The sequence below is a fragment of the Nicotiana attenuata genome, unplaced genomic scaffold, assembly GCF_001879085.1.
Source record: "Nicotiana attenuata strain UT unplaced genomic scaffold, NIATTr2, whole genome shotgun sequence".
NCBI classification, from domain to species: domain Eukaryota; kingdom Viridiplantae; phylum Streptophyta; class Magnoliopsida; order Solanales; family Solanaceae; genus Nicotiana; species Nicotiana attenuata.
In genome coordinates this window covers 108,917-124,373 of record NW_017672376.1, presented here as the reverse complement: position 1 = coordinate 124,373, position 15,457 = coordinate 108,917, and the positions used below count along the sequence as shown (strand labels likewise).

Sequence of the window (15,457 nt, the reverse complement as noted above, 5' to 3'; positions counted from 1 at the left end):
GAGTCGCCAGAGCTATCACACCTCCTTTTTCCTTACTACACCCCGTGAAGGGTATAATAAAAGGAGTTTTTCCAATTAAAGGACAATCGAAACGGGATTTATTTAAAAGATTCAGGTCGCCACTTGGGAGATTTATGGTATCCCAAGTCACCGGTTTGAATCCCGAGTCGAGGAAAAGGTTGACTCTGTTTAACAGTCCGTGACCAGAAATCCGGGAGAAGGTGTTAGGCATTCCCGAGTTCCGTGGTTCTAGCACGGTCGCTCAACTGCTATATTCGGCTTAATTATCTGATTTAAAACAACTTTAAACCTGTGTGCAAATTTTAACTTTTAGCCGCTTTTATTATTATTTTTAAAGAGAATTGCAACGTCGTTAAAACACGTCTCGAACCACGTCACATAAATGCACCCGTGGTTTTTGACATATTCTAACATCGTTGAGATTTGGATTTGGGTCACATAAATGCGCACCCGAATTTAAGAAAGTAGTATTATTAAACTAACGCACCTAAAGCTTTTCGCGTTTGCAACTTTGCGAGGGCCGTGGAATTTAACTAAACGGCACGCCTCGAATTCTAAAGATCAACTCAAAAGCGAGTAAAGTGAAGGCCATGCAATTTGTCATTTTTGTTTGGCACGGCGCACCTCGAATTAATTTTAAAGGAAAAGAAATGTATTTAGCTAAGGCAAACTTTATTATTCCTATTTATATCTAAAAAAAAAACTAAACATCACAATCACGGGAACCATACCCGTCATTGTAATAGTCCTATTGTGCACCTACAGGTCCGCCTACCTATGAAATACCAACAATTTAGACTAAGCTTGCATCCAGTAGTCTTATAAGAATCCATACGGTCCAATTCCAAAAGAATGGGCCAATTGATCATAGTAGCCCATTTCCTCATAAGTCAAAATCAGAAACACACACTGAATTTACTTGCCTAACGTCGAACTTGACAGCCCAAAAATGTTACCAAATCACTATTTAACATGAAAAGAGAAAAGAAAAATAAAAAATCAACAAACGAAAATCTACCCAGGCTTGAAACAGCATATGCATACCAGTTATTGCAATCTCATGTGGAAATTTCTTTCTCAAAGGAATCAGCGAGGCAATATTAATCTAAAGGACATTGAACACTCCAACGGAATAGCAACAGACCAGGCTAGAAAGCAGATGAAAATTGACAGAGACATAGAAATAAGGGAATGGAACGTTAGCAATAACAGAGGGAGGCAATCGTAAAAAAGAAAAAAAAACAAGCAGCAAGAACTCGACGAAATTCAGTTTACGAACACCCCAAAATCAGCTGGAAACTGCGGCTGAAACTAACCCAGAACCAATCCAAAAATAGCCTCCAATATGTTCAACAGTATTCTGTCCAAAAAATTATTTTAACAAAACAGATTTCGGATCGTTTTTTAATCATATGAATCGAGCTTGAAGCTAACAAATCAGCAACCACCATTCGAGCACTCAACTCCGCCTTGACAAACGTCACTTCTAGACCTATTCTGACCTCTTTTAACCATTAAAACACAGGACAACTAACGGTTCCTACCATCACGCTGAATCAACAAAATGAGTTTGGTTCATGAATAGTCTATGCATAACTTCACTGAAAGAAAATTTGAACAAAACAGAAATCCCTATTGGAAGCAATGCTGGACGACAGTAGGTATGTATGCAAACTGAATTTGTGACATCTCATTAAAGCACTTGGACGATTTCAACTTAAAACTTCAGCTTCAAGCAATCAGTTTAAAAGAAAGATCAATTAGAGGCAAATAGAAGAAAGCAAGAGCCAATTTCTTTTGCTGATTGAACATAACTAACTTCATGAGATTATGGTATCATTTCAAGCGATAAAAGCTTATTATTGTCATAGAATTACAACCAAATAAGATGTTCTCACAGCAATCCAGACTCAACCATATTAAACCTCACACCTTGAAGTCGAAAGCACTATACAAGTAGTAAAAGTCTCATGAAAACTTGATAAGAGAGCAACTTTCAACCAACTTTCCTTTCGAACTTAAGAATGAGCTGACCAAAATCTTATAATCAACAAAGAATCTTTACACATGGCTACATCAATTTCAGCACACAGAAAGCCAAGAAATTCAATTCAGATCCTGTTTTGCAGGAACTAAAATAGCTAAACTTCAACACAATTAATCAGTTGCCTTATAAGTGAGTAACAGATGCCAAAGCAAGATCCAAACATGACATTGAATTCCAGATACCTATCCATTTCAGCAGATTACAGTGACCCTTTCAAATTTAGACCTTCAACTTCAGTTCCTTAATGCAATATGCTCAGCCTTTAACAACTGAAGAAACTAAGAACAAGTTGCTGTGTATTTTCAGAAGAAAACAAACCAGTTGGAACATCGACAATCATGCATACGACTCTACCAATTTGATTATGACCTAAGTATTCTAACATTGAAAGGTACTCGTACTGGAAAATCAGAGAACCAAACAGAAAACCACGAGAATATGCATCGATGATTACGACTCATTCAACAATCTTGAAGCCGAACAGATCTCCCATTTCAACTCGAGAAAATCTTAACCCACGAGATACTTCAACACCATACTAACAGCTAAAAACATTCAAGGCATAGAAAACGACCATTCAAATTCAACTTTTACTAACTGAGCATACTTAAATTCATCACACCACTGAGAATGGATTTATTCAACAGGAAATTCGATCATAGAACCATTCGATACAGAATGCACATCTCAAAAACATTTTCTAAAAAAACAGAGTTACACAGTGAAAAGGAGATTCGAACCTGAAGTTGCAAACTCCTGTTAATAACTACAGCCTTAACAGTACGCCTTTCGCATTCGAATACGAGCGAGGTTTAGCAGCAACTCAGCAGAACAACAGCAGAAACAGAGCTCGAACTTCAATTTGTATCTTCCAGGAACTCAAATCCGGATTCCGAAATCAAAAAATGTATATATGTTTTTCTTAAACTTTTAAAAGAACTCGACCAAGAAGAAAGAAAACCCACTCAGAAAAACCATAAATTCCAGAAATCTTTTCCACTTATTTTTTCCAAAATCCAACCCCCCTCAGTGATTTTTGTTGTTCCAATATCAGAAACGAAAGAACGAATAAAACCGAGAACAATCTCTCAAATTCATTTCCGAAAAATCTCTCCCACTCTGAAATTTTTCCTGCCCTCTCAAAATCGGAACAGACCCTATTTGAAAACGAATTCCTTGATGAATGTGGGGCTCGGATTGAGTGAAATCAATCCAATGCCTCACACTCATCCAGCGAATCCGCCTCCAGAACTTCCAATTGTGAGATATACCCAATTCGAGCGAGTGAGAGGGGAGAGGAATCTCGCGTCAGAAACCGTTAGCAACGACAAGATGAGAGAAGGAGGGACGCGTGGGTTAAGGATTTGGGATTCACTCGCCCGAATTTGGACTGTATTAGGGTTGGATTCGAGTGAGGAGGATGAAGGAACAATACGCGTTTAGAGATTAGGGATTTAGGCTTGGGGAGTCTCCGTTCGCGTGTGTATTAGAGAATGGGTCGGGTTTGGAGGGTATCTGGGCCGGGTCTGAACGATAACTTACTGGGGTGGGGTCTTTGAGTGGTATTGGACAGGTTTAGGGGTGGATTTGGCCCAAATTTTGTTCTCATTATTCTTTTTCTACTTCTTTTCTTTTTAATGCCATTTCTTTTATTTTCCAAAATTCTTTTCTTTTTTTTTTTCAAAAATTAAAAATAACACCTAAATTAATCCCTAAATCAACTTAAACATAAACACTAATCAAATCTAATAAAAATTATCACAATTAATTAAAAACGAATTAAAGAGAAAAATTACTCAAAATCAAAATCAAAAATGCAAAGGTGCAAATTAAACTATTTTTGTGATTTTCCTTTTCTATAAAATAACTAATTTACTAGTTAGTCCAAGAATTGTAAAATTAAATCCTACATGCAAATGCAACATATTTTTTTGTATTTTTTCATTAATTAAACAAAATAAAATGCGCAGACAAATGCAAAAATGCCACAAAAATCCACAAAATTGCAGACCCTGGAAAAATGATTTTGTTTTGAATTTATGGGAGTAATTCATATAGGGCAAAAATCACGTGCTCACAGTTATGCCTATAAATTATCTCTAATTACACGTTATTTATAAGCTCAAAAGAGATTGTTTAATAGTTCTAAATTTTTAGGTGAGCAATTATTATGTATACAAAATAAAATAAAGAAAAGATGAAAGATAGAGGAAACATTTTGCTTGTTCGTTTATTCCAATTCTAATTAAATTGTAAATGCTCTGAGTAGTCTATGTGAGATTGGTATATTGATTATTAATTTTATTCTTTGGTTAATAATTTGCTTAGATATAAATATTACTATACATTTTAAAACATAATTAAATATATAATTACAAAAATATTTAATAATAGCAACGAGAAAGAAAAAAGAAAAGTGATTGATAAGTCATTTACACTAACGCTCCGACAAATATAAAGGGTAAAAGTTCAAATATTCATCATTTGAAAATAGGTTTTTGTGCGGATAAAAACTGTTACAAGGAAATATTTATCTATACATAATTTATTGATGGGTGAAAAAAAAAAAAAGGTAACTACATTGCCATCCATCCATGCCAAGTCTCGCTATCCCCTCAATAATATATCCAACCCTAGATTTTTGCCGCCATCGCCGCCGCCGCCGCCGCCATGAACGACGACGGATTTCCGGCTGAGAGATTGTTCAACCAAGGCTACTCCTACACTTACGATGATGTCATCTTTCTCCCTGGCTACATCGACTTCCCCGCCGACGACGTCAACCTCTCCACTAAGCTCAGCCGCAACATCCCCCTCTCCATCCCCTGCGTCGCTTCTCCTATGGACACCGTCACCGAGACCTCCATGGCCGTTGCCATGGCGGCGCTCGGCGGAATAGGTATCGTTCACTACAACAACACTATCTCTCAACAAGCATCCATCATCCGTGCTGCCAAATCTCATAAAATCCCTTTCTCCGCCGACTTAATCTTCGCTTCTCCCTCGGATTCAATCCATTCAGCCGATGAATTCGCTAACTCCCCTTGCATTTTCGTAACCGAGTCAGGGAACAAACAATCCAAACTGTTAGGATACGTGTCCATGAGTGATTGGGAGAACTTGAGCAATAAGGAAGCTAGAATTTCTACTTACATGAACACTTCTCCCGTTACTCTGCCTTCGAGTTATAATTTCAATGACGTGGCAGGCTACATGGCATCTAAAAATCTGGACTTTGTTGCATTAGTAAACGAGGAGGAGGAAAACGGGGAAGTAGTCAATTTAGTCACGAGTGCTGACATGGAGAGAATAAAGGGACTTCCGAAATTGGGTTTGCCATCTTTAGGGGAAGACGGGAAGTTTTTACTGGGGGCAGCGGTGGGGACGAGGGAATCAGATAAAGAGAGGCTGGAGCATTTAGTGAAAGAAGGGATTAATGCTGTGGTGATTGATAGCTCGCAAGGGAATTCGCTGTACCAGATTAATATGATCAAGCATGTGAAACATACTTACCCTCACTTGGATGTGATTGGTGGAAATGTAGTCACTAATTACCAAGCTGAGAACTTAATTAAGCAGGGTGTTGATGGATTGAGGGTTGGTATGGGATCTGGGTCCATCTGTACCACTCAAGAAGTTTGCGCTGTGGGTCGCGGTCAGGTGAATTATCTATCTCTTCATTAACCTGTTATTGTTGGAGGCAGCTGGTTTTTTGTTTTGATGATTGTGCTCCCGTCATTCCAATTTAAAATTTGCTGCATTGTTTGCTATGTTTGGTTATGTGATGTGCAGTTTTCTGAGTAGAAAATCTGGTGAATTATCTTTGAAGTGCCATTTCTTAGTAAAAAAAAATATGGTGCACTGAAGTGAGAGCACTGCAGTTTTTTAAGTCAAAAACTCTGGTGCAGTGAACTGATAGCAGTGCGGTTTTCTTTTTCTTTTTTTGTTTGTTGCAAATTTGAAGAGTACAGTTTTTAGCATTCAGTGTAGTTTTTTAGTGCAAATTTTAAGAGAATAGCAGTGAATGTTTCCTCATGCAGGGAAAAGATCTGATCTCTGAGCAAAGAAAAGGGAAAAGCATTAGATGTAAAGCCTCTTTTGAGAAATCTGTTAGATTTAGGTTTTCTACCAAATGTGTCATCGTTTTACCTACATTAAGGACTATATCTGTCAAGCATGATATATTAAGGACCAAAATAAAGCAACCCTGGATGTCATTAAGGACCATTTTGATAGTTTTCTTGATAAAAGAAAATGAAACTTATGTTCTCTGTCAATTTTGTTTAGGCAACTGCTGTTTACAAGGTGTCATCAATTGCTGAGCAGCATGGTATCCCTGTGATTGCTGATGGTGGGATTTCAAATTCTGGCCATATCGTGAAGGCATTGTCCCTTGGAGCATCAACTGTCATGATGGGAAGCTTCCTGGCGGGTAGTAATGAAGCTCCTGGCACATATGAATATAAGGTACAACAGGATTCTCGATGCTTTTATGCTATGTATGCAAAAAGTGTAGCCAACTCAAATATGTCCTTGTGCTATTGTTAACTTTGGTCAACTTTTGGGCAAGGATAGAATGGTCTGCGTGTGAAAAAATATCGAGGTATGGGATCCCTGGAAGCAATGACAAAAGGGAGTGATGCAAGATACTTGGGTGATACTGCTAAACTAAAGATTGCTCAGGGAGTTGTTGGTTCAGTTGCTGATAAAGGTTCTATTCTGAAGTTCATTCCCTATACAATGCAAGCTGTAAAGCAAGGATTCCAGGATCTAGGTGCTTCGTCCTTGCAATCGGCTCATCATCTTTTAAGATCAGGCAAATTGAGGCTAGAGGTTTGTCTCTTGTTATTTGTTGTATCTTTTGACTCAACTATTATTATATTGTTGCATGTTTGTGTTTTTTTTTTTCTGGGTATTTGAAAAAAACGAAATGAAACAGGAGAATCATCTTACTTCATAGTTCATGGGGACCTAACTTTTTTTGATTGTTAGTTCGTGGGGATCTGACTTTAACTCTCTTTTCTTGTTCTCCAGGTCCGAACAGGAGCCGCACAAGTTGAAGGAGGGGTTCATGGTCTCGTCGGTTATGATAAGAGATACTTCTGATTTAACTTTATTGGAGAGTAATGTAAGCAGTTACGCTTGATCCACAAATTTCTTGTTGTTAAACTTTACAAAACCTTAGCTGTGGTTGGCAGTCTAGTCAAATTTTGGGAATGTATGCTCCAAGTTTCTCTCTCTATTTATCAGTAACTATTGCCATATATGTCGAAAAGCATGCTGCAAAATCAACTTCTTGCTAATACAATATGCAAAATGGCAAATCAGATTGCATGAAGCTTCTAACTGTCAGTATAATATAACTCCATAAGATGGATTCGGAAAAGCTTCTTCCTTTTCATAATTAGTTTTAATAGTAAAACTTTATTGACAGTACGAGAAAATATCGGTAGCCATAGGGTGATGTGCCCGGCACATGGTGAATCTCCAATTAGCTTGTATTCCTAGCGAACCCTTTATAGTTTAGGCTTCTCTGGTATTCTTAGTGGAAGGGCTTACATTAATGATTTAATTTTCAATAGAAACCGGCAAATCATACAGAAGGGGTGCATGGCTGGTGATTTTGTCCTGATGAGCAGCCATTGCTGTAGTGGTCAAAGCCAAATTCTTCAATGTTTGTTCTAAATTTCTAGGCTTTTCTGAAGCTTAGAGTGAAAATGATAGGCAGTCTAGATCTTTCGCATTTTACTTTCTATAAAGCTTCCTCTGATATCAAGTTTGTATTTTCTGATATCTGCAATTCTGTTTTTGTTCTATACTTTGAATAAAAAACTCATCATGCTTTTACAGTAAGAAACGGAGGAATCGTATTGCATTTAGTGTTCCTTGTTCTTGAAAATCCTAGTAAGTTGCACCCTCCAAAGTATCAATCACTTAAGTTTCACTTAAGACAACCTCTTCATAAGAATAAAAATGATTTTCGATTAAATAGGAACGACATTGTCATTTTGTCTAATAATCATTGCAGTCTCGACTCTTGAGTGTGTGTATAATAGTCATTCAAAGGTCTAAAGTCATGATCCAATACCATTCATATGCTTCAGAGTAGTAAATTTGCGCAAATACAACAACAACATACCCGGTATAATCCCACGGGTGGGGATAACCCCACATGTGGGGAGAGTTGTAAATTTACGCAAATAAAATATGAATATCAAACAAATCATTAGTTTGTTTGCATAAACAGGAGTACAAAGATTTCACATCGTCATAGCAGTAATGTGAAACAAATGATGAATTCAGAAAACATGACACTCATTATTTACTGCAGAAAATAAGAAAAAACAAGCTGGTTGTTTTTTAATACTATCATTACTAGCTGCCTTTTGGATGGACCGTAAAGTAGGTTTGGATAGCTGATAGACCTGTACCAGTAACTTCCAAACCTATGACAAAAATTGCGGCAATAAATGCAAAAATAGTCCATGGATTATTAAAATGAGTGTTCTTCCACTCAGCAATCCATATTTTTCCTTTGTTATTGTAATGATTCTCAATTTTGTCTTTCACACCGACAAAGGCATGTGGATTAGGCACCAAATCTGTTGCTATTTCATTGAAGAGATCTGCTACTTCTTGGTCACTTCCAAGAAAGTTAAGAAGTATACCTTTTGATCTCAGCTCCTTCACATCTTCAGCATGATCAATTAGTGAATCCATAAAGCAAAGATAAGATGTAATACCAAAGTCATCTGGTGTATCAGGGCATGCCTCATATGCAACCAAGTTTAATAGCTCCGACTTGGTTGAATCATCTATAGTTATAGGTGGAAGTGTTAAAAGAGCTGAGAAACGGAATGAATTGAACCTAATGTCTGAAAGACAACGTCTCTTTCCACACTCGAAACGGATTCCTGCTTTCTTGAGCTCCATGGCTGAGCGATATGAGCACCACTCACCCCTCAGATAGCATCCGCCTTCTGAGAAAACATTTGGGTCTATTAGTTGCGTTCTTAATATCTCGAGCAGATGAGCAGGATTTTCTTCTTTGATCAGGTAAGGCCCTTCTCCTTCACAGATCTTTCCAAAGAAATCTAGAAAGAAATCCTTGATGCTTTGAATTAATCCATGATTTTGAGGGGGCTTTGCATGTGCACTCGAGATGAATGTTTTGATCATCCTCATTCCTTCATCTTTCTTGAACCTACAGCTCATTAACACATGCAGGACTTCAAAAGGTAACTGATTTTCAAGTAAGAAAAGATCACGACGAGTGAAAACTATATCATGGCTCTTCATTTGCAGCTGCTTATAATTGCCAGTGACAAGGCAGAGAATATATTGGAGGATGAAACAGCCATCCAGGAACATCATTCGTGCAAACTCCTCATTGCTGTAATCTTTAATTAAGTCCAGAGCATAACACTCCCTGACATTAGGCACAATGCTCTTCACCTTTTTGTAAAGCTCAGCAATGGACACTGAATTCGTTAAAAGCCGTGATAAGACCCCAGCAGATTTTGGTTCGGTGCTTTCTTGATCAGCAAACTGAATTGCCAGCATCTCCTTGTACTTCTCCATAGGTTGAAGCTTGGATTTTCCATGGTGAATTGGACCGAGAGCAACCACAAGAGGCTCATAACACCTTACGTTTGATTCAATCTCGCGATGCATTTTAGGGACCATGTGTATCTTTGGCTTCTGTGATGAACCAATGGTGGGGTACCCTCTGCTCTTCTCTAAGGATTTTAGCCATTGTCTCTCATTTTCACTGATTTCATGAGAATCTGAGTTTGACCCTTGAATTGTAATGTTCCATTCATCTTGATGATTGCCAATTTCTTCTCTAGTAATCATTGTTTCTTTAGTAGATTGTTTATCCATTTTTGCTGATTTCTCATCAAATTAAGAACCTCAATCTTGATAATTGTAATTTGTATACATTTGTTTAATCTACTTATAAGACTAGCTAGTGAAAGAATCAAAATTTTCTTTTACTTTAGGCAAGGTGGTTTCTCTTCTTTTACTTTAGGGAAACAACGAGGGTCTGATAGCACTTTGGATTGCCTTCAATCTGAAGATTGTGCTTCACCCACTATGCTTAGGCTTACTGTAGTGTCAAAGCCAAATTCTTCGATGTTAGTTCTAATTTTGTAGGCTTTTATGATACTTATGAGTATAAATGATAGGTATCCTGTAGGATCTTTACTTCCTATAATCTTCTCTCCAATATCAAGTCTTGTATATTCCGATGTCTCCAATTTCTTTTCTTTTTTGTCTCTTCGGGACATCCGGTAAAAAAAACAATTTTTTTTATGGTTTTATACTTAGCGTAAAATAAAGTGTCACTTTATTGTAGTGTCACTTACCCTAAAAGTGACACTAGTTTAAAAGTTTAACTATTATAAATATTTCACTTTTATTTAATTATTTCATGTACTTTCTTCTTTTTCCGGTGTCGGCATGAGAACTATTTTGTTGAAGGTCGTGACGGTGAAACTCGAATTCAAAACTCTATCGGCTTTGATACCAAATTTAATTGTGTGATCCAAGAACTTAAGCAAGGGCATCTTTACTTATTTATTGGTCTCAACAAATTCTTGGTACGGCAGGAATTAAAGTGAAAGCTGGATTAGTCTTTTCGATACCGTATGGTTATTGTATACCTCGAAAATACGAGTAATAATTAAATTTGATCTGTGGTTTTAAAGATATGTGATTTAGTTCAATATCAATTAATAATCAAGAAGTATAAAGTATAATGAAAGGAATGAATAAACCAAACCAGTGTTACTAAGCAGTATCCACCTCGAGATGAATCAAGAACAATAAAGCAAGAATAGTAAAGCTAAAGGACAATTCTGATGAACAATGAGCGAAAAGTAGAGAGTATATTCTTTGCCAATGATTAGATGATCCTTACAAATGATTGGGCTCCCCTTTATATAATAGGGGAGTCCTAAATAAGGTACATTTCTGTTTTTAGTAAGGAATCTAATTGGACAGCTGTCTAACCGCCTAGTACGAGTTCGTACAAAACTGTTCCGGAATTTATGTCTTGATCTTTGGGCCATTGCGAGGATCTCGCCTTTTCTGTTACAAAACCACAACGACATTATCTCGAGGCTAGTCACGCTCGGCCCTGATATTCATCGGACACTCTAATCTTCGAACTTCGAACTCTGCCATCGAGCTCGGACCCAATCTATTTCGGATTCGCTCTTGAAGTGATCCTCGAGCCTACAAGATCAGGTAGCCCCGATCTCTACCGTATACAGATAGTCCCCTCCTTTTTTGGAGTATAACAACAAGAAACGAATTGAGTCCTTGATCTTTACCCCGATTTGCCACGACATCATCACGGTGACGTAAGCGATTGAGAAACAAAAGCTGGGAAGCCGGCCTTTCCCGAGGAAGACTCCGAGAACTCTAGCGAGTCCAGCGGTGGAGAACATTCTGAGGGTGAAGACACTTTTGCCGATAAGGATCGTGTTGCTTAGGCTTCGTGTTCTTCGTAATTTTTCGCTTTTGAGGCTGATCGGCCCTTGCGAGGAACTCTTGATCGTGACCTATAGTCCCTGTAAAAAGGTTTATGCAAAGCCTTTTTCCTTCCATGGCTCCTGAATCTGCTACCCTTTTGTGCGGGCCAAAGCGCCTTAGCATAAAATTCCTTTTGAATGTCCAAAGTCTGAGATGGTAATGACCGACAATAAATACTGCCTTTGAACGTTTCTGATCAATGGACCCTGGATGACCATTTGAACTCGAGTTTGAGTAGCTCTTAGGCTCAACAGTCGGTGGGGTAAGGTAGCCTTTGGGATTTATAGTCGAGTGAAGATTTGCTTGAACTCGAAGTAAAGTTAGCCCTTGGGCTTTATAAATAGTCCCCGAGTGAAGATTTGTTCGAACTCGAAGTAAAGTTAGCCCTTAGGCTTTATAGATAGTCGCCGAGTGAAGGTTTGCTCGAACTCGGGTTAAGATAGCCCTTGGGCTTTTATGATCGAGTGAGGGTTTGCTCGAACTTGAGGTTAAGTTAGCCCTTAGGCTTTATCGATAGTCCCCGAGTGAGAGTGTTTGTCTCAAAAGTTATCGATATACTTTACAAGCTTAAAAACAATCAAAAGTAAGAAAGGGTAAATCGTAATCAAATATAATAGACCTAGAGATGAAAAATGAAGTTGTTGTTGTAGATCTAATAGTGATAATATGAACTCAAGAGAAAGTATTCGTTAGAGATAGCGATAGAGAGAGAGTATGAGAAAATGAGAGAGTTGTATTATTCCAGAATAATCCCCTCTTTTTACAATGTGAAGGTCTCCCTTGTATAATAAGAGACCTTCCTCGAAATAATCAAAAAATTACAAAAACAGGTAACGTTTTCCTAGTGAAGACACTGAGTCCTAAACGATGTCGCTTTTGTCCCCACGTCCGAGTCGTACCCTTACATTAGTTGGCATATACTCACTGGGCGTACCCATTGGCGTAGAGACGCTGACGGTCAAATTTGACCCTACACAGTTAGTCCCTCCGCTTGTTGGAGACGCATTCGGTGGGCGTCTTCAATGGGCGGAAATGCAAACCGCGGGTTAGGAGAATTTGACCTCGACCAGGGGCGGCAACATGAATGAGGTAAAATGTATGACGTTGTTGAGTCACTAACGCGTGGCTTTCTTTTTGGAATGACGTCATCGCCTGTATGCATCATTATTATATTTGCCCCCGAGGCGGTTCAGAGGATGATGTGACATTTTGGTTTCCCGCGCACGTTTTGAATCATGACTCTTCGATTTTTGCGCAACTTATCCCTATAAATAGGAGAGAGGTTCGATTCGATTCAACTTTCAAACCTTCGGAAAGCATTTTCTGATTTACTCCTTTGTCTTTCTTTCCTGTAACCGTTATTTCGTGTGGGATTCCTCCACTTCTTTTGAAGTCATATTTCTCGTCGTTAGTGCATAATTTCCCAAACAGAATCATCATGGTAAAACGTAGTCAAGGTGGTAAAAAGACCAAGGACACTGACCCATCTAGGGTTCCGCCTTCCTCTGGCGGTGAGGGGGAGGAAGTAAAAAAGACCCCCGTTCCCCTTTCTGTAGACAACGTCCTCCCAAAGGACATGCATATTCGAAGGGATTTTCAAACGAAAAGTCCAGCCCTTCCCTGGGAGCGTAGCGATTTACTGCAATCTCATCTAGACGACCTTCGAGTGACACACAACATTCCGGACCATGTGGAAATGGCTCCGGCTGGGATGGACTACTCCAATGTGCACAGGCCTAGGTACTGCACATTTTACGAGTACCCGTTTTTGATCGGCTATAGTCTCCCGATCTTCCCTCTAGCGGAGGAGCTTTGCTGCTTTTACAATGTGTGCCCGGCTCAGCTTACTCCTTACACCTTGAAGGTGTGCAGGATTCTGACCACGTACGCGGCTAAGGCTGAGTGCGGCGTCTCAGTTCACCATCTCTTACAGTTATTCAGCCCTGGTTACCTGAGGGGTACCATGTTGCAATTGAAAAGCCGTGGTACGAAGGGTTTGGTAGTTAGGGCTAACGACAAGGCCAACCGCCTCTTCTGGCGTAGGTACTTCTACATCAGGACGGAGCACCTGGTGTCGAAGCCTGAAGGATTCCCGGAAAGGTGGAACCCAGATCGTGAGTACCTTTATTTGCAGGATTCATGACTGTTTGCGACCTTGACCATTTGGCGCTCCAGAGGTTCCTCAGCAAGAAGCTGCGCCTATGGCGGCGTCTGTAGGTGAAGCGACTCCTTCAGTGCCGTCCCCGCAGCTTACGGAGGAGACTTCCGAAGGTGAGGAGCCGCCAGAGAGAAAGAGGCGGCGGTTGATAACGGGCAAGGGGATAGCGATTGAAGACGAGAGGGTAGGTGAACCTCGTCAAGTATCGAGGCCGATTTTTATGGCCGATGCTATCCGTTCTGGGAGGTCGGCTCCACAAAGGAGGGCAGTTGCCGATGCCAGCCCAGCCCGTGTTCTGGAGAGCGGTTCGTCGGCCGCTATTGAAGAAGTGGGCGATGGTGTCGCGAGGGCGGATACTGAGGCCGCCCGTGGAGATACAGATGGGTTGACGAGGGGTCCAACCCACGTGGAGATGACGGTGGGTAGGTCTAACCGCCGAATCATGATCCCAGGAGGGTATAACCTGTTGCAACACAGCCAGTAGGCTGCAGCGGATATGACTGTGAGCACGTGATTTTTGCCCTACATATGAATTATTCCCAAAAATTCAAAAAAAAAATGAATTTTTATTTTTTTTACAATTTTTATGAATTTGGTGTCATTTTTGGTAATTGTTGCATTTTATCCGTGCATCTTAATTCGTATGAAAAATACAAAAATACGCATTTGCATATAGGATCTAATTTCATATCTTAGGATAAATTAAGGGTTAATTTGTTTTAGAACAAAATAGGAAGAAAATAACAAAAATGGTACTTTTCGCATTTTTAGTTTAAATTTGTATTACATTGCATTTTAATTAGGAATTAATTAGGAAATCTAATTTTTAGTGTCAATTTGGTTGTGAGTTCTATTTTAGCCTTTTTATAAAATCAGCAAAAAGTAAAAAAAATAAATAAAATACAAAGTGAAAACGTAAGTGCAAAATANAGGTAGCTTTCAGTTTTCTCTGTGTGCCGTAAGGCTAACTGTGATGCGTACTGACCTGCCTTTCCTCTTTTTCTTCTCCTTTTTAGACTCTCATTTTGGAGGTGGAGAGGAGGCGGCGGGCGCACAAGAAGGCAGCCACTTTCAACAAGATGGCGAAGAAATACCAACGGTGCCGCACCAAGCATCGGGCGCTGGCGGACCTGCTCAAGCAGGACCCGGAATTTCGGGTATTTCGTGAGGTGCTCGAACAGTCGGAGGCCCAATTGAAACGGAGGGTGGCCGAGCTGGAGCAGGTCGACGAGCAGTTGATGACTGCTCTGGCTCCGAACATTGAGCTGGAGACTCTTCTCCAGTCTAAGGAAGAAGAGTTGGAGGTTGGCCGTAGGGTAGCGGCGGAAGCTGCTGATTTGCGGATCAAGGTCGCCGCTTTGATCGCCGAACTCGATCCCAAGGCGGCTGAGATTGAAGTCCTTAAGCGGACTGCTGTACCAAGGCCTGATGAGGATGCGCATCGTGAGGCGCATGATATGTGGGTATACACCGAGGCCAGATTGGTCGTATTCGAGGAGTTCTTAGCTGCGGGTCGAGCCACTGAGGCGGAGGTTCAGGAGCAACGGCGCATAGCCCGCGTCGCCCGTGAAACTTGTGGGTATAGTTCTGATTCCCCGAGCCCGGGCGGGTCTAGTAACTCCGGAAGACGTCAACCGTCTAGAATCCGGCTCTTGGATCTCTGCAACTTATCAACCGGGGGGTCGCGATGA

The 15,457-nt window shown here is 39.9% G+C and overlaps 2 protein-coding genes across 2 annotated transcripts; one reads left to right on the top strand and one right to left on the bottom strand.

Moving 5' to 3' along the window:
* Window positions 1–4,625: 4,625 nt before the first annotated feature.
* LOC109212974 (inosine-5'-monophosphate dehydrogenase 2-like) lies at window positions 4,626–7,332 on the top strand. Its single transcript, XM_019376718.1, has 4 exons — window positions 4,626–5,728; window positions 6,356–6,535; window positions 6,644–6,901; window positions 7,103–7,332. The coding sequence occupies exons 1-4, from the start codon at window positions 4,739–4,741 to the stop codon at window positions 7,172–7,174; spliced, it is 1,500 nt and encodes a 499-aa protein (XP_019232263.1). The 5' UTR covers window positions 4,626–4,738; the 3' UTR covers window positions 7,175–7,332.
* An 813-nt stretch (window positions 7,333–8,145) lies between these two features.
* LOC109212977 (UPF0481 protein At3g47200-like) lies at window positions 8,146–10,064 on the bottom strand. The gene has a single exon (XM_019376720.1). The coding sequence runs from the start codon at window positions 9,950–9,952 to the stop codon at window positions 8,444–8,446; it is 1,509 nt and encodes a 502-aa protein (XP_019232265.1). The 5' UTR covers window positions 9,953–10,064; the 3' UTR covers window positions 8,146–8,443.
* Window positions 10,065–15,457: the final 5,393 nt, after the last annotated feature.

Bases quoted from the DNA above. Each gene is read 5' to 3' on its own strand.
- LOC109212974 (XM_019376718.1), top strand. From the start codon at position 4,739: ATGAACGACGACGGATTTCCGGCTGAGAGATTGTTCAACCAAGGCTAC. The intron at 5,729-6,355 runs GTGAATTATCTA...AATTTTGTTTAG, and splicing joins GCGCTGTGGGTCGCGGTCAG to GCAACTGCTGTTTACAAGGT. The intron at 6,536-6,643 runs GTACAACAGGAT...GGGCAAGGATAG, and splicing joins CTGGCACATATGAATATAAG to AATGGTCTGCGTGTGAAAAA.
- LOC109212977 (XM_019376720.1), bottom strand. From the start codon at position 9,952: ATGGATAAACAATCTACTAAAGAAACAATGATTACTAGAGAAGAAATT.